The sequence below is a fragment of the Accipiter gentilis genome, chromosome 25 (assembly GCF_929443795.1).
Source record: "Accipiter gentilis chromosome 25, bAccGen1.1, whole genome shotgun sequence".
In the NCBI taxonomy this organism is placed as follows: domain Eukaryota; kingdom Metazoa; phylum Chordata; class Aves; order Accipitriformes; family Accipitridae; genus Astur; species Astur gentilis.
Genome location: NC_064904.1, coordinates 14,237,129 through 14,256,533, shown reverse-complemented (window position 1 = coordinate 14,256,533; position 19,405 = coordinate 14,237,129). Strand labels below are relative to the sequence as shown.

General features: G+C 37.8%; 1 protein-coding gene across 1 annotated transcript in view; it reads left to right on the top strand.

Moving 5' to 3' along the window:
• NUDT14 (nudix hydrolase 14) overlaps window positions 1–19,405 on the top strand; it is a 61,860-nt gene that overhangs the window by 18,524 nt on the left and 23,931 nt on the right. Inside the window, exon 2 of the mRNA XM_049828867.1 lies at window positions 11,092–11,135. Within this exon, the coding sequence (XP_049684824.1) occupies window positions 11,092–11,135 (44 nt within the window). The remainder of the gene's footprint in view (window positions 1–11,091; window positions 11,136–19,405) is intronic.

Genomic DNA, 19,405 nt, shown 5'->3' with positions numbered 1-19,405 from the left:
TGATGTACATAAAATGAACAAAGTGGCTTGGCCCAGTATTGCATTAACAGTTGAATAAATTAATGCATTCTCCATTGTTTATTTTACCTCCTAAAGTGTGAAAAAATTGCACCTTTGAACAGTAAACTCTATTGCCATAACCATCTGTTTGCAGTTTCATTACAAACTCCTACCAGAATAACGCTCACTTTGAAGAGAAAATTGATACGGGTTGTAAAAATTACAGTCTATGACCTTAGGTTTTATGTCTCTTGAGGTATCCCTGGTGTGGTCTCCACTGGTATACATTATGATTTCTTTGAGAAGTAACTTTGTGTCTTCCAGCTAATTTCAGATAAGAAGTCCAGTCCATGCTTCAAACAGTTTGCTATCACATAGAGCTGAGCACCTCTGTCTCTTGTTCAAGATCCATATGCATAAAATGAGTGTAGTGGAGACTGCAGCAACTTTGCTTTGCTCTGCCCTGCTCAGAACCGCTGTGTCAGCTGGAGCTGCCGTGGTATTCTTTAGTGTATAGCGTGATTTGTCCCCATGAACTTTGCTAGCTTAATCTTACTTCTGAAATTGTTAATATTGTTAATTAAAGCCCATTAGCAGCAGTAGTATTGTACTTAAGATAAAATGTTCATTTTTAATGTTGAAAAGTCATCAGTTTGTGTATTTTTGGATGCAGATTCCACAAAAGCACTAAAACCAGTCATTTCTAACTGAAACATTTGAATAGGGGTAAGTTAAAAACTGGAAAATGCCATTATTTGTAATCATGATGCTTTTAAAATAAACATTCTGGGTAGTTTAGTAATGAAATCTTACAAGCTTTGTTTAAAAAACAAACACTTACCCCCCCTTCCTCCTGAGCTTAAACAGTGGCTTGTTTAAAAAACAGTAAAATTCCATAACACTTAAACTCCTTTGAAGTAGTTCTTCAACATCAGCAAGTAATTCTGCAAATTGCTTTTGAAGATGAGGCTTCATTTACTCCAGCGTGTGCAGTCTGATGGAATGGATTAGTGGGTGTGGACTGAAATTGTAATTCAGGCTTTTTTGTGTGCATATGTCTTTCTCTAGAATGCTCCTTATCAGATACATCTCTATCCTCTTGGAGTAATTTTGAATAGACCAAGGCTGTTCTGTTTAATAGTCATTGGTGAAAACTTGGTATGTGTATAATGGCATTACGTTCATGTTGACTACTAAAAATCATTTTTTTCACCAGTTTTTATTGTGGAACACTTTTTTTTTTTTTTTTTTTAAATCGGATCAGTTCCCAGAACCAGCTTTCTGTGTAGTTATGCAGATGTCAATGATGGGGTAGGGGTAGAACAGACATGTGCAGCTGGGGCAGAAAAAGGGGCAGCCTGAATTTAAATTGACTTACAGTGTTACAGGACTGCACCCTAGGACTGAGTCAGTTTAACACCAACACTTTGCATTTAAATTACTAGTTATGTAATATGGTAGCCAAGCATAAGACAGTTCCCTAATACTGATGTATACATTCAAAAGGAAAAAAAAAGGGCCCGGCACTCAACTAATGCAAATTAGAATTAATTTATTGGGGTTTCGGTGTTTTTTTTTTTTCAATTGAGTTGCATGGGGTTTTGCCAGCTAAAAGTGCTTCCTTTCATTTTGAAAGATATGTAATACTTTCTATGAAACTTCTAATTATATAAAAAGAAGACAGCTTTCTCCCTGCTCATGACAAATCAAACCTTTAAAGGAGACAAAAAACAAGACAAAAAACCTAGGATAAGTCATTATTTCAAACAGATTTCATATGCAAAATAGTCTGTTCAGGACCCGGCTTTTCTTTTAGATGAAAAAGTTGAATATTAATTGTCCTTGAATTTTTGACTCTTCCTTTGCACTGTTTTTTTTGTGGAGGAAGATTTTTAGATACAGCATGGCAGCTGTCTAGCTTCTATAAACAAAAAACACCTCACTAACTTATTAATCCAATAAAAATATTCAACAGGAAGCAATGAAACGTTTAAAGGGTATGGAACAGGTATTTTATTTTATTCTCATTTGGAAAACTTCACAAGTCCAAACTTGCTTTAGTTACCTTTCTCTGCTTTATTTCTGTTCTTCATACAGGTTCCACACTATCATGTTGAGTATTAACACTTTATTTCTTTAAAAAAATCTCAAACTATGGATTTTTGGGGGTCAAAGCTGGTGGTTTATTTTTTTTATTTATTTACATAATTTGTGTGAATGGCATAGTGCTGAAAATACTATGAAAAATATTCAGACAGTGCAAGGTAATTTGTTCACTGTGGTGGGTTGACCCTGGCTGGATGCCAGGTGCCCACCAAAGCCGCTCTGTCACTCCCCTCCTCAGCTGGACAGGGGAGAGAAAATATAACAAAAGGCTTGTGGGTCGAGATAGGGATGGGGAGATCACTCACCAATTACTGTCACGGGCAAAACAGACTCAACTTGGGGAAATTAGTTTAATTTATTACCAATCAAATCAGAGTAGGGTGGTGAGAAATAAAACCAAATCTTAAAAACACCTTCCCCCCACCCCTCCCTTCTTCCCAGGCTCAACTGCCGGTTTTCTTTACCTCTTCCACCCAGCAGTGCAGGGGGATGGGGAATGGGGCTTGGGGTCAGTTCATCACACGTTGTCTCTGCCTCTTCTTCCTCCTCAGGGGGAGGACTCCTCACTCTTCCCCTGCTCCAGCATGGGTCCCTTCCCCAGACTGCAGTCCTTCAGGCACAGACTGCTCCAGCGTGGGTCCCCCACGGGGTCACAAGTCCTGCCAGAAAACCTGCTCCAGCGTGGGCTCCTCTCTCCACAGATCCACAGGGTCCTGCCAGGAGCCTGCTTCAGCACGGGCTTCCCACGGGGTCACAGCCTCCTTCAGGCATCCATCTGCATCAGCGTGGGGTCCTCCCCGAGCTGCAGGTGGATGTCTGCTCCACCGTGGACCTCCCTGGGCTGCAGGGGGACAGCCTGCCTCACCAGGGTCTTCCCCACGGGCTGCAGGGGAATCTGTGCTCCGGCACCTGGGGCACCTCCTCCCCCTCCTTCTGCACTGACCTTGGGGTCTGCAGGGTTCTTTCTCTTACATGTTCTCACTCCTCTCTCCAGCTGCCATTTCTGTGCCCGCCACAACTTTTTTTCCTTCTCAAATATGTTATCCCAGTGGTGCTACCTCTATCGCTGATGGGCTCAGCCTTGGCCGGCAGTGGGTCCATCCTAGAGCTGGCTGGTATTGGCTCTGTCGGACACAGGGGAAACTTCCAGCAGCTTCTCACAGAAGCCACCCCTGTAACCCCCCTGCTACCAAAACCTTGCCACACAAACCCAATACAGTCACTAATTGTTTGATGGGAAAGTGAAAAGCATAAAGTATTCAGTCCTGAGTTTGTCCTGGAAGTACAGTTTCTGTGGGCACATCATTGTGGACACTGGAAACATTAGGTATTGATTATACATAACAAAGAGTTATAGCATTAGTAATTCAGCTGGCAAGAAATGGTTTATATTAGATGATAAATCCTCATATGTTTCTACTGAAAACTGCTACAGCTGTGACATCAGATTCCATTAAGATGAAAAAAGAAATGTAACAAGGAAATCTCAACTGATAGGAGCACTTCTTCTGTAGCAGGTGGAGAAAGGAAGGGAAAGGTTAATTTACAGAGGGATGAGGGCTTAACTTTTAGCATCCAGTGTCTCCTGTATTGCTAGGTGGGGAAGTCCACTTTGTTTAGCCTAAGAACTGTGACTCAAGGAGAAGCAGCAGCTAATGCACATCTTCAGGGCATATTTTCCCATTGTAGGAGCATGTATTTTATAAATCAAGAAGTACTGAATTACTGAGTTGGTTTTACTGTGAGTTTACCTCTTGGCAGCTTTTATTGGTCATAAAAAGGTGAATATGACTGAAAAGCATTAAGCTAAGACCACTAAAGGAAATAAAGGTGGCAGGAGGTTGTAGGAGCTGGCTGCGTTGGTGCAGATTTTTGTCGGTCTTCATGAATCAGTTACTTGATTCCTCAAGCATGCTGCTCATCTGGATTAACCTGATGAAAACCAATCTAATAAGTGGCAAGTTTGGTGTTCTCTTGCCATGTGGTTCTCGGCAACAAGTAGACAACTCAACAAGAGAATGAGTGGTGAATTTCCAGATAGAGGCATTGCTGTGCACTTTGATATTAAACTGTGTAGATGAATTTATAGAAGATTGGTTGAATGTGAAAATGAGTGCAATAGCAAAGCAAGTTTTACACATTTTTTTAAGGAAAAACGTACTGTTATAGCTTTAAAAAAAATTTTTGAGAACAGAAAAAACAAAATCTGATTATTCCCCTAGGGACTTTTACTGTTTTGTTACATGTAAATCATTAAACAGGGGCCGCACACTTGCTTGGCTTTGCTGACTCTGGTTTAAGACCGTTATTTGCCAATTAATTCTCTTATCTGTTTTTCTTTACCTATAGTGTTGTTATTTTATTGCATCAAGAATGGTCATAATCCCTTTGCATTAAGGACATTAACTGCTTTTGTGTCTTAGGAGTGTGGAAACAGAGTAAATGGAGCAATGAGGACAGAGTTATTTTTATGTTATAATTGCTTCAACTTCTCGAGTTCGATTTTTACACAAACATGGAACATTTGCTTCTTGGATGACTGCTTTAAACCCAGTCCAACTGGTAGAGGCTAGGGGATCATGACTGTTGTTTGTCATTTTAACCCTCGTAACTTGTGCATGTAGCTTATCTATACCATAATGTATTTGTCATTTTTCCTTAACTGCCTCTGTTTGTTTACACCAACTTTTGTCTGGGCTCTAACTGAATTGTAAGATCATTGAACAGGAACTGTTCCCACTACATATGTTTAGTGCCTATCACAATGGGTCACCAAACGTCATGTTGTCTCTCCTGTAATGTAAACAGTAAGAAGTTAATCATTGTCACGGACAGTTTTTTTTTTCTCTTTTAGTGGCATATGTGAAGTTAATTTCTTATTTGGGGCATATATCTCCAGCATTTTAAGTGATCTGCCTGTGCAGCCTGTTAACCAGTGTCCTTAAAAATCTGTAATAGAAGGTATGAACCCTGTTTACTGAGGTGGTTTTGGTGTGACTCTACAGTTCGGCCACTTTGGCTTTGTCTGTCCAAGCAGAAGTTTTCTGTGGATAAACATTGGAGATGGCATGGGGCAGTGCTTTAATTCAGTCACTTTTTAAATTATTAAATACTTAAATAAGGCAAATAAGATAGGAGAAGCTTTAAGTAGATTTTGGGTAAAGATCGTTTCCGCTTCAGGCATGTGCTATCTGTCCAGAGCTCATTACAAGAAGTCATTTAAATCAGTGCAAATCGAACATAAATTTTGATTTGTTGAATGGTCTGAACTCCTCAACAGAGTAACTGCAGGAAATCTGTTACTGTAAAACTGTGTGTTGAGGATTTATTTTAGACACCCTTGCGTGATGTTCTGAAGAAATTATTACATAAAGGAAGCATTTAAAGTGGTTTTGTGAGAGTTCTTGCACCTGTTATACCAACATGTTTTCAGTTTACTCTCAGAATAAAACTTATAATAAAATCTAAGAAGTATGAAACTTTAATTATGCATGTTTAAAACATACATGTAATACAGTTTGCATGTAGGTGTTTCAGAAGCTATCAGTTAATTGTTTTATACATAAAACAAGCAAGGCAAACTTCTCTGTGCAGCTGCTAGACTTCAGCACTGGTTCCTTGAAAGGAGATAGATCAGTACTCATATAAGACGTAGCCTTTCTCCTCAGGTAGCCAACTATGACATAGTGCTTCTGTTTTATGAGAAACAGTGAATAATTGTTTCACATTCACCATCTCCATGTCTTCCATGATTTTACAGACTCCTGCTATGTCAGCCCTTAGTGTGGCACTGTACCGAGGTTACCTTTAGCTGCATGGCATGGTCTGCTGCAGCACTATCCCTTTCTCTTCCTCATCTCGAAACTCAGTAGCATTGGAAGGGTGCAGGTCTTCTTATTTATAACTGGGGCACCACAGCTCTAATTCACTTCTGTTATTTCTAAACAGAGCCCGTTCTTTGGGAGAGACCTTGGAGATGGTCCTTGAGGAAAAGCCTACATCTGTCTCTCTAAAATTGTGTTTAAGTATTTATTCCATCCATTTGAAAAAGCTGCATCTACAGAGAAATTGTTGTGAGTCCCAGCAGGGCTGTACTCAACAGTAGAGACCACAGCCAGACTGAGGGGGTGTGTGGTTTGTTTGGTTTGGGGGTTTTTTGAAGACCCAGGATGGTATCAGTGTAAGACTGAGTATTGGTACATGTGGGGACACATTTACCTGACGTATGAGCTGGTTCAAGAGCTTCTCAGGTGGCAGACCATGTATGGGTGCTGCCCTCAGAGAAAAGAGGGAGAAAGTCATTCAAGTTGCTGCAAATGAAGAGTAGAAGGAAACTCCCAGGCGACTTGTTTCAGAGCATGTCCGGTGTCTGTCACATGTGGAGCACACCCAGTATCACCATAAGATCAGCGCCAGTGAATGTTTCTTCCTACATCGTTAGCATAAGCTGTTCTTTTTATCTTCTTGATTGGCTAGCCTGGGCTAAGTCTTAGGTAAGTTTATCTCATAAGCAAAAGTTATCCTTTCCATAGGTATCCTGACAGCAATTTGACATGGTTTTCAGACATTATATTGCCTAAGATAGTGGAAGAAAGCAGAGGACAGCAATATCCCTGGTGCAGTGATTCTTAAGGCATTTTAGCCAGAGACAGAGAGTGTAGGTGGGAAAAAGAATGGTATTTTGATTACAGGCTGCAGACAAGTCCAACTTGTCCATAACAGACGGTGTGAACAGGCTTCTGCCTGTAATTATGGCAATGAGCAGGTGCAGGAAGAGTCTTAGGAAAAAGATTTCAACGATGGAAGCAGGACTGAGAATGTTGAGATCAAGTATGGGTGGCATCATAAACAGCTCTTTGCTGGTAGGAGTCACATCTGCTGAACTTGCATCCACTGTCAACACTTGTCTAGCAGAGAACTCTTTGCAATGCATGGTTGTCCTGGAATCACTTGAACCAAAAGGGATTGAGTTTTGCTTGTGCAGACTGTCAAGCTGGTAACATACTGTTGTAGTTCTAAGTTGTCAATACCATTATCAGGTCAGTCTTATAGACAAGATGAGCAGGACTTATGACATACTCTTGCACATTGAGATGGTATAGAAATGTCTATTTGTACTTGCTTTTTGGGGTTGGGGGAGGACTGTGTTTAATTTGGATGGCTTTTTGAGGGATTGTCTTTTGACACCCTTCAGCTGTCTTTTGTCAGAGGCTCGGAAGAGTATTCTTGGGAAGCATTGCTGTATGCTTCCTCTGTTCTTAAATTTTCCTTTTGCTGTTAGAGACAGGATACTAGGCAGGATGGACATCTCATCTGACCTGATACGGCTTTCTTATGCAATTTTTGCTTATGTAAGTAGTCTGTATTCTGTGTAATATGAAACGAAGTTGTCCCACACGCTGCCTCTCTTGGAATACAGCTTTATTAATTTACACATACTATATGTACTAGTTCAGCATTGCAACATCGCAGAACCTGATCACTGAGCACAGAACTAGAGTGTGATTACTTTCTGATTAAAGATTTACCAAATCAAGTATGTGTTATACAAGGTTGTTGCAGTATCCTAACTGCTGTTCTGAACAGATAAAAATTAACATAAAATAACTTTTGACATGTTTGTCTTTATAAAACATCACAGGACACATTTCCTATTTGAAGAATAATTTTTTAAAATCTTTCTCAAATGTAAAGCCACACTTCTTTCTCCTTCCCATTGTCAGTGTTTAGGCCTCCCAGCGATCAATTATACTTATTTCTCTCACTTCATTGAGAGATACTTTGATTGTTCCTTATTAGACACTAGAGAATGGACTATTTTATAATAATGCAAATATATATGTTTATTAAAATGAAGAGTGTTAAGAGTTTGAGAGAGCTTTTGTATTTCACAAAGATACTTCTCTTTTTTGGGAGTGATGTTGACCTTTGGTACCTTTAATTCTTTCCAACTATCTGTAACTGTGGTGATAGGAGAGCATTGTCAAAGGCCAGGATATAGGGAATGGAACAGTTTAACAAGTAATCGTGGCTACTTGGCTTTTAAAAGCATGAATCTTGATCAGTTTCAGCAATTAATATTTTTGTCTTAAAGAGAAGATAGAGATATTACATACAGCTTGATATAGTTGGTTAGAAATTGGTTAGGATTAATGTTCTGTGAAGTATGTAAAGCAGCATAAGAACCATTGGTAACTGTTTACATGCTATTAATAATTAGCAACCTTCATACTAGACTGTTGGGAAAGAACTGCGCATTGGGTACAATAGAAACTCAACTCCATACGGTTGGGTTCAAATTACATTTGACTTGGACAATAGGGCATGAATGGGGCTCATTTGAGTTTCTGCCACTGTAAACAATGAGATGTTGGAATGTTTCATTTGTTTATTGATTTATTTATTTGGACAGGTGCAGGTTGATCATATGAAATAATTTTTTATTCAAATATAGGCAGAAAATAGCTTGAGAAACATTGTCCAGTCAGAGTATATGATGATAACCAACATCTTAAATGGACAGACTGAAATTAGTTTAGCCTGTGGCTGGTTTTGAATTTGGGTCTTAAACTAATCAAATCATGTTTTAGGGAAAGCGCTTTATGTGCTGTCCAGCCACTTGGAAAATAGAAAATATAGGTTTTATTTTCTGATTAATTTCTTTTTAGTTCCTTTTTTTTACTTTCTGTTAAAAATTACATGCATGTCTGTGAGGTAGGTTCTGTTAATGCTAATGGAGCTCATCCTTGAGAAGAGGTCATTCAAATCTGATGTATCCCATCTGGATGAGGATGACTCTCTAGGGTGTAATTTTCCTCAGCTATTTGAAACCCTTTCATAAGTGCTCCAAAGCAATCAGGTTCTATAATTTGCAAAATGATGGCAGGAGGAAAGAGCCAGGAAGATTTTTGCTGTGATCATACGTTAGGAAGTAGTATCACAGGACTAATAGCCTAAATTAATGCAAGGAGAGCCTTGATTCAGCCTTTTTTGTCTTCTCCATCAGCTGGACACCTGCATTTCTCCCAAGTGGACACTACAAAGGTAGAATGGATGATGGTAGCGCATCTTACCATTTGGGGCAGGGGAAGGTTGAAACTGCAAAAGCAATATGAAGGTACATGCAGAAGACATTATCATTGATCCACAGTTTCCCAACTCACTCATGTCAAATGGAAAATTGCACAGCAATCTGCAAATGAGAAAATCCCACAAACACACGTCTTACAGGTGGAAATAAACCTACAAAAGGATTGAGCACATGTTACACATTTAATACCTTACATTATCTTACCACATAATATAGCCTATGCTGTTAGGTTCACGTGTTGCAACTGTGTGTTTTTTCATAGTCCTTTCAAAGTTGTTCCTCTATCTCTCACCAGGTGGAACGGATTGGATATACACCCAGGTTGACAAACAGCAGCTTTAGTATTTCAGTTCACACTGAGAATTTGCTGTCTTTATTCCTCTTTCAACATTATATTGCATTTAAACAATGTCAGAACTTCTCTTCTAATGCACACGTTTGATTCCTGTCAGTCCTAACAGAAGGTATGCACCGACACCAGTGGAAGAGTGAGTACACTAGAGTTTCTCTTGAGGTGAACAACTGTTTATAATTAGAGTTGTGGGAATGAAGAAAAACCCAGCTAGCAAGCAAACAGTCACTCTTCCAAAAAGCTTGGTAAACTCATAAAGCTCAGGAGCTTACTCTCTGAACCAGAGTGCTTGTTATCTAATCCTGACCAGCTGTTGTGTACTTGGTAGCCATGACATCTGTAATAGAGCTGAAGGGCCTGTCTATATTGGTTGGCACCTTTACCCACCAACTGAACTTGATTCTTCTTTCGCTGTACCTGCTTTAAATCATTAACCAGTTGGTCAGTGTTTGATTATCCATTTAACCATACTTTATAATAGAGAGCTTGTGCTGCTTTTCACATTAAGCATAATTTAGGTATGAAGGTTTTCAGCAAGTCTAGTTTTTGCCTTGCTAATAAGAGAAAGGTATCAACCAAAAGCATTTCCTCTGATTGCATACTGATTCCTTATATAGACTTAAAACCAACCTAGGAGTGAAATCTCTTGAGTTGTATTTCGGCTGAAAAATACCATCACCTTTCTAATCAGCAGGGTAAAGAATTATATACATGTGTCTGTTAACTGGTGTGCATAAATTGGTATAGGTGATTATAGAAGATAGAATATAAATGTAAGCAACTGTGTACATGTTGATTATAACTGGAAGAATGCTTACTTTCAGGGATCAGCTTCAACTGTGCTGTAGTGGATGTCATTCTTTTTAAGATAGCAGAGGACAGAAACTGGCCCAACTTGAGAAAAATAATCCATTTTATGTCTCCCAGTTCTTGGGTGAGTGCTGTGACTTCAAGCCTACTGTTAGACAATATCCTCACCACCACAAGCAGCGCAGAGTAACAGCTGTTGTGTAGAATGGAGTGCGATCTCTTCATGTTAGGCATATCATGGACAAAACTACTATTTTGGGCCTTGTAAGGGGTTAGAGGGACGGATGTCTTGTTCCTGGATCCCCAATGAATTTAGTTAGGAGGTAAGTGCTGAGCTGTCCTCCTAAGATAAGAACATTTCTGGACATGGAAGAACATAGATCTATGAGTTATTTTACTGGTTAGAACTTAGCTGCTTATAGCTTCCTAGCACCTGAATGATTAGATTGGGTATCTGACGTTGATACTGTGGCCAAAATCTGGCCCGAAGACTACCATACTCTTTAAGTTAGTTGTCAGCATAGTATTGTGGATCTAAGATTTTGAACTGTCATTAAACAGGGCTCAGTATCTATAATACTTACTACCAAAATCCAGAATAATGGTCTCATAAATAAAACCAGCTATACCAAGTTTTCAAAGAAATGCCTGTTAAATTTTGTTAAATTTCATTATAGTCATTTTTCACTTTGAATTAATTTTACTGATGCATTTATTTATTTTTTTCCCCTAGAATGGCACTAAGAAGTTCTGGGATTTTATGAGGACACATGACAGGTAACAGGTGGAATCATGTTATTTCCTTTTGTGTTTATGTTGTATTTCATACTGTATTCTCTTCCATTGGTCACATCTTGTTGATGCGGAGTCACTTCTTTTTCCTCCAATTTGCTGTTCAGTTTTCACTTCTTGTATAATACTTCCAGGTAGTTCTCTACTATTTTAGACAGAGTTAGCAGAAATTTTTAAATCTCCTCGTGGTTTATTATGTTTTCAGAAAGTTTTATCTGTGCTTGACTTTTCAAATATTAGAGTTTTGGCACATGTTATATTGTACATTTTAATGATTACATAGAAGATGGAACTGAAAGTTTGAATTGCATGAAGTTTTCTGAGTGTGCATGTATCACCTGAAGGAAGGACTGTGGCCCCCACATACTTAACCCTGTTGTTATTTGTGCCATTAAGTGGTCTAGTGCCAAGTAGGTGACCATACTCTCTCACCTGTGAATATACAATACCAGATATTGCCTTTATATAAAGACTGTTAAAAAGCAATCTAAAGTTATGGTGATACTGTCTGATTTTTTTCACTGGCCATTACTTGGAATAAGGTATAGATTCTGTTTTATGTTTGAGTAAATCCTAGTATAATGCTAACTTTTTTATTTTAATCCTCTCCATCGCTGCTATATATGGATGTTTTAGGCAAAGCCTAATTCAAGTAACTTCATAAATGCCTGAAACCTTTCAGGCCCTCCATTCGCTACACCAAAACCCTCTCCTAAGCACACAGGAAGAAATGGATGGCCAGCAACTTTGTTCTGTCTTTCCAATTGTATTTCCCTTATCAGGGAAGAAAAGCAGTTAACTCCTGACTTCAAATATCCGTTCATGCAAAATTATAAGAAACAGACCCACTCTCAGAATTATGAAATGCTAAAATATTCATATGTCTTTTTTTAAAGTATAAATGTTTTATCTAGTCACTGAAAATTCAGGTATTATAAGATAAAAATAAAAAGCAAAGGTAACAACATTTCCCTAGAAAAAGCTTTTCTAAATCTATTAAATGTAAAAAATGTAGCAAAACACTAATGGCAAAAGAAATTGTGATTACAACCAGAACCATGTTGAGAGTTGTATTCTTCTTGTGTGTGAAATAAGTAGGCAAAATCAATAGCATTTTTGGAAATTCTTCTCTGTTGGAACCCCCTAAATCCTTACAGTGAGTCTTTTGCGGGGGGGTACCTGGGATGGACATAAAGTGACAGCAACACTTTTTATCAATATAAAGATTATGAAGGTAAAAGTTCCAGGAAGACTGGGAAAATATTAGATAGATTAAAAATGCCTGTACTGCTTGAGAGTGAGGACAGAAAAGGGAGTGATATTTCAATACTGAACTTCACACTTGCTTTTGGAATTTGCCTGGAAGACAGTTCTGTCTTTGCACTTTGTCTATCCATATGGGCATGTGCCTGAATTTATGATTGCAGATACAAAGGCTGAAATGATAATTGATTGCTGGAAATTTAATATATGCCCTGTACTTTCAAGTAAGTGAATCCAGCCTCAAGTCACAGTGCTGAGAACATGACTTCCAGATGAATAATATGTATTACTATTTTTGTTTAAACTGTAGTTTATTGCTCTGTGATAATGTGTGAATATATCCAACTAACTGAGTGGAGTAAATATTAAAGGATCAGTTTTCCATGAACTTCTTGGGAACAGTATTTCTGAAGAACTTTTGTGGACATTTTTAAAATAGTTGAGAACATAACTGTATAAAAAGGCTACGGCCACATGTCATGCCAGTCATCTCTGGTCACATAACATTTGTTAGCTTCAGATGTACAACAGCTGCCATCCTAACTTTTTAGTGACTACTGTTGAACTGTAGAATGTGTAACGCTCTTTCACAAGTAAATTCAATGAAACTTCTGACACCAAAAGTAATAATGTGAACTTTCTATGTAGGAAATCTATGGGTTTACATAAACTCTATTTGTGAATATGAAGCCAATTATTATCAAATAAATTAGTCAGGTTCAAAACGCCTTATAATGCATTAAAGCCCTACAGTTTACTGTATTTTAGTAGGTGATGCTACTTATATGGAAAAGTCATGTTGTCTAGTTGCTCAAGATTGTAGAGGACTTCATACTTTGAAGGCTCTTAGAGGTTCATTACTCTCAATGAAGGATAAAATCTTGAAGAAGAGGAGGGGGTTCTGGGACACATGTCCTGTTGGTCAGGATTTCCTAGTGTGTATGTCTTCTTCAGGAAGATTGTAGGTGTTTTCCATAATTAAGATCCCTCTTCCGTAATACTTTTTCAAAAGTATCCAAAACTTACTTTACTTCTGAAAATGCTGTAACACTGTTAAATGCTCCAAGTTTTTTTAATAAGGCTGTTTACCCAAATTGAACATACACATTGGAATGCCAGATCTGTAAGTACACATACATGTATTATATATTTCCATGTAATTGATAGGTATAATGAATTTAATGATGCTGAATAAAAAAAAAAACCCACAACTGTGCTAATCATATAAAACCAGCCATTGAGCCTAACTCATGTCTTCATCTGTCATCCTCTTTCAGCAGCACAAGTAAACATGTGCTTAAGACTGACTTCCTTGCTGTATGGCAGTGAACTGAGAGTTTGTATGCTGGGTTCCTTTGGGACCCCAGTGTTCTTTCTCATTCCAAAAGAGGTCAACATAAACGAATATTCAATAGATTTGTATTAGAATATACTCTTGGTACAGGAAAATGTTTAGCAAGAGAGATGAAGTTATTTTTGTATAAATTTATCCTTTTCAACTGTTCAGATGAACAGCTGATTAAATTATACAAAGACAAAAAACATGAGGACTGCAGTAGTCATTTTGTTTGCCTTAAGTGTGAGTCGCCTTTTAAAATCTCACTATATATTGCAGTAGGACAAGATCATTTAGCCATATGCAAGAGGGTATAATGCTAGCACAAGCTGAAATCACAGAATTTTTATTAGATACTACTTTTTTGTTTGTTTTCTTTCTTCTTAGTTATTGCAGATCTGGGCTTGAGCCTACAGTGTGTGGCTCCTGAGCTTACTTAAGATCAAGACAATTCAGAACTAGAGTGTCAGTGCTGGAGTCACCTCTGCTTTACATAGTTTTTAATTTATGCTGAACAAATAATTGCTTACTCTCAATCCCTCTGTTTTAGGGTGGTTTCGCAGATTCCTGAGAAGGTAAACACACACAGTCCTTGGGTCAGTATGTTAATAGTTTTTTTTGCTTTGTAAGATACCCTTAGCGTAACGCATGTGTGTAGTTAATAAAATGCTTGCTTTTTGCCTGATAGTCAGTGTGTGTGTGTGTTTAGCTTCTCAGGAATCCTCGAAACCACCCTAAAACAACCCTCCATGCCATTTAAAGACCAAAAAAAAAAAGTTTTGTGCAAAATTATTACTGGTCATACAATAAACTGTTACCACGGCAAACCTTCAAAACCTGTGCTGTCAAAAGTCAACTGAGCGTCAGTATAGACAAAAGAAGCAGCATTTCTTACCATATTTAGGTTGAAATTGTAACAGAAAGAAGACCCAGGACACAAAGACACACCCATGGAAAGTAGTTAAGTCCTGAAACGCTTTGCCCAGAGAGGCTGAGGAACCTCCATCCTTGCAGAAATTCAAACCTTGACTGGACAAGGCCCTGAGAAACCAGACCTAACTTAGAAGTTAGCCTGATTCTGAGCAGGAGGTTGGATCAGATGATCTCCAAAAGTCTCTTACAACCTGAAGGTTTCTACAATTTTATAAGTGGATTAAGTACTTAATGGATGTTACTGTTCTTATCTGACAACTGTAAAAAATTTGTAAACTTGTCAAGAAATCTGTCAACTTACGAGTCATTTTTCTATTGGAAAAGAATGCTTTTGCTATCATTCTTGTCCTTCGGGGTAACATTCAGGTTAATCTTTCTTTGAAACATGCAGATGAACATTATCAGAGCTCATTGCAAGGTTTTATCATGTTATTAGAAACAACAGTGGAGATTACTAAAAATGAATGAAGAAAAATAAAAATCCTTCATTACCTCTTTTCAATTGCAATTATTGAGCAAGTTTATTGAGGTCGTGCTTTTAAGTATTACATAATTCTGGCCTGTTGTGTTAGGCAGTGACACACAGCAAAGGATGCTTTCTGCAGTTATTTTATTCACTGCTTGCTTTTCTAAGTTTACTTTTCCTCCGAATACTCAGCTGATACGTTTGCTCATTATTAAACATATCCTTATGAAAATCAAGCGAAGTGCAAGCAACAAAAAATTAAATGCAAGGTGTATTTCAAGATGCTTCTTAGGCTTTGATCTGTTGGAACTAGTTAGCAATTTGTGGTGGTGTGATTTGCAGGGGGAGGAGTTGTTGATTTTTTTATTAGGTCACTGCTTTTAAAAATAAAAGACTTGATCAGAAGGACATTTTCCTTCTGCAAATTTATGGTGATTTTCTGTCAGAAATAGAAACGTACCAAATATTACAAAGTAATCATCAATGCCTGTAACAAAAAATAATTCTCTAAAACCAGACTTATGTTCCAGTTATATTCTCCCTCATCCTAATTTTGCTATATTTAGTACAGTAATAGCCTGAAATGTAATACTTAAGTTTTATATTCATCTACTTTATAAAGCAATAGACCAGGTTCGTTTCAGGTTTCAGCAACTCCACTTAAACAGATTCAAGGCTTTTAAAAGACATAATTTGGGAACAGATGAAGGTCAGTGTACAGTCATGTGCTGGCTTTTGTGCTTTGAGTAATAACGTTCAAGAACAGGAACGTAACCGTACCTTTTGCTAGTTGACAAGTAAAAGGACAGCTTTCCAATTGCACTGTGAATGGATATAAAGCAAAATTATGGCTACTTCTCTATTTAAAGTTAAGAAAAATTCACTGTAAAGTACACTACATTTAAAGGAAGACAAATTTGAGAGACTGAATTTCATGCAAGTTTGTTACATGAGTTCCTCTCAACTCTGAAAATATCATGTGACAAGGAAAAGGCATTTGGACTAAAAAACTTACAACTCTGCATGTGCGCTGTACCCTTTTTATGCCATGTTTTTACCTACAAAGACATGTCACAGTGGCTCAGTAACAGTTCCCGACTTAAAAATTCTTAATGGAAAAAACTTAGAGTCTTTTCTTATCTCTCTAAAAAGAGGAGGAAATAATATTCCTGCCTTGTAAGACTGGCTTCTTTTAAGTAAAGAGATTAATTTATTCCACATTTAGAACAAATTAATTCCGAATTTAATTTAATAGTTTGCTCAGAAAAGAGGCTTTATTACTTTATCTATTACAAAGACAACTGAAAAGCGTAGTTTTGCGTCAGAAGGGAGTTTGCAGGATGAAAGAAACCAAGGCAATCTGCTCTTTGCCATGTTGTCTCCTGCAGGCACCAGCGCTGGGGGTAAACAGAAAGAGGTTCTCGAGGCAAGTGAAAAATGAACGTGTCTCGGAACGGGAAGGGGAATATAGTCAACCAACCAGTCACCCTGTGCTCTGAAGTGACCTGGCCAAGTGCGGGCTTCTGCTTGCTGCTGAAGTTGGGGAGCGCGCCTGCACGGGAGGTAGGGAGGGATGCTGTGCTGGCCAGCTGCATCAGGAGCCTGCCGCATCCCGGCCCCGGCCACCGGAGCCAGCCAGGTGATGGTCACCAGAGCCACGCCGGTGGCCTGGAGGAGCCGGGGTCGCTCTTCTGGCTCCGTGGCTGTAGCAGGCAGCTATGGAGACAGGGTGGAAGTCATGTGCCCTGACCACATTATAGGAGTGGATTAAATTCCTTCTCCTGTTTCATATGCCAGATCGTTTGGGCTTTATGGAAACTTAATCTTGTATGTATTTTTCTGGTTTATGTCCTAGTGTATTATAAGACACCATGAAATTTAACTCAGATGCCTCCTTTGTGCAAGAATTATCACAGTAGCTTTAAAATGGGTAAAATACAGCTTTTTAACATACTTATAGGTAAAAAAAAAATATCTTTCTTGGGTGGCATGTGCCTTTTATGTGCAACGATGTGCTGTTGTGCTGTAAACCTTGTCTCTCTTTGTAATGTCTCCTCCGGGGTGTCAGTGGTGTGGAATTTTCCTGACTATCTTCAAAGATAGTGCAGAAGATAATGCACCATTTAAAATAAACTGGATGTAGTTCAACAAACAACAAAAATGATGAGAAGTTTAGGGAAATAATAGCTGAGAGAAGGTAATGATGGCTGGGCATGTTCATGCAAAGGATAACACAACTGAAGAGAAAAATTACTACTTATCACAAAACTGTAAAGGAATGTTATGAAGCAGGCCAGAATAATTTAATTTCATCAGTAATCAATGACAAAATGGTGTCTCATGTGGAAAGTATTTTTTAAATTAAACACCAAGAAACTGTTTTTAGCAATAGGCAATAACATAGTCTAGGAGGGCACATTTTGCAATCACTGTCATTGAAAACACTCAGGTCTAAACTTGATATCTGTCTATCAAGGATGCTATCAGGATAATGATATTTTTTCCTGGTATTAGAAGGAAAAAAACATAGTAGCCTATTAGTTTCCTTCAACCCAAGTAATTACACGATTTGTTTGCATATGATATTTGCAAATAAAATGCACTTAATGCTTGTGTTTTTTTGTTTTTCATTTTGGGGTTTTTTTTTAAGTGAAGACTTGACAGATCCTCTGCTTACGTGCCAGGAATTCTGCAGGCATATTTACTGTCTTTTAAGATGTCTTATTATGTTGTTACCTTAGGATCCGATCTAAACAAAATCATAGCAACAAGGCAAAAATAAATGTATTTGCTGTAAAGTTATCAGAGACAAACACAAAATCAAAAGCCAAATTTTCAGATTCTCATTTCACCTTTTTGAGTATGTGATATGAAAGCACTGTATAGTGTATAAGTTCTTCTCTGCCGTATCACTGAAATAGGGTAAAATGGCAATAAAATCTTTATTGAGGGCATTTGCTTCATTAGGAAGTTAAATATTTGCCTAATTTTAAGAACGGAATCCATAAAAAACTCTTAAAACTAAGGAGTTACACAAGAGTTTTGGCTGGCTAGCCATAAATTTCTAAATACAGGTTTCTGGTGTGCAGATTCAAGTCATCTTGTTTTTACAACTTTAGGGATTTCATTTTTTAGTATTTGCAATAATATGCAAAATAAGTGGATATGATTATTCTCCTACAGTCACTGAAATCAGGAAGAGTCTTCGCTCTGCTTTTAGGTGGTTTTGAAATAAACCGGTTCTGTCTGAAGAGTGCCAAAGGTTTTTACATGGTCTAGAGCCAGTAGCATGGTCATGGCCTACATTTGGGATTGGTAGAAATAATCTTAGGAAAGCTGGGAAATGTTCTATAATTGGCGTGCCTGTAGTTTTAGAATTTTATCTGAAAATATCTCTTGGAAAAGAGGAAACTATTGAAATTGTTATTCTAGAAATGGGAAAATTAGGTAAAATGTGAACAACTGCCAGTTTCTCGGTCTATGTTTCTCACTAAGGGTAGTGAGACTATACATTTAATACCTTGCAAAAGATTATGTTACTCCCTTCATATTTTGGTTTTGGTAGGTAAGAAACAAAATTGCTGGTTTTGGTATGTAAGAAACAAAATTCCTGGTTTATCCCTTACTTTAGCTAGGGCAGAACACTCAAGCTTTTTATTTTGTGAGCTGTCCTTGAAACCTGATACTGTTTTAAAACTTTGATTTTTGCCATTTCAGAATGGAGTCATACTTATGCCTTTTAGATGGATTATTTATTGGTTGTCTTATGTGATAGCATTTATAAATGGCAGTTTCACAAATAATTAGAAATCGGAACAAAAGCCCATCAGGCTCCAACATCTGTTGCACATAATGCCCACATAATGCTTTATTTAATCAAATAAGTTAGCATAAAACCTGAATTTATTTATTAAAATATTTTGTTGAAAGAATCCCATTGAGATGCAATGTGTCATTTCCAAGGGTATCCTGGGATACAGGCCAAGATATGACACTTAAAGAATGTTATTGAGAGCAACGTGCTTTGATGTCTCATTTATTTTGCAGTTGAATTTACTTTCTATTTTTTTCTTTGTTATATGAAAACAGGGTGCTGGGAGGATTGTTTATTCCAAAGGAGTTGTCCTGCATCATATTATTTAGTTGGGTGCAAATTACTACTTTACAAGTAGATAGAGATTATGTTTTAAAAGTGCATGTATATGGATTTTTAAACACTTCTTAATTCATTCTTCCACCGGTCCGATGATTAACCAA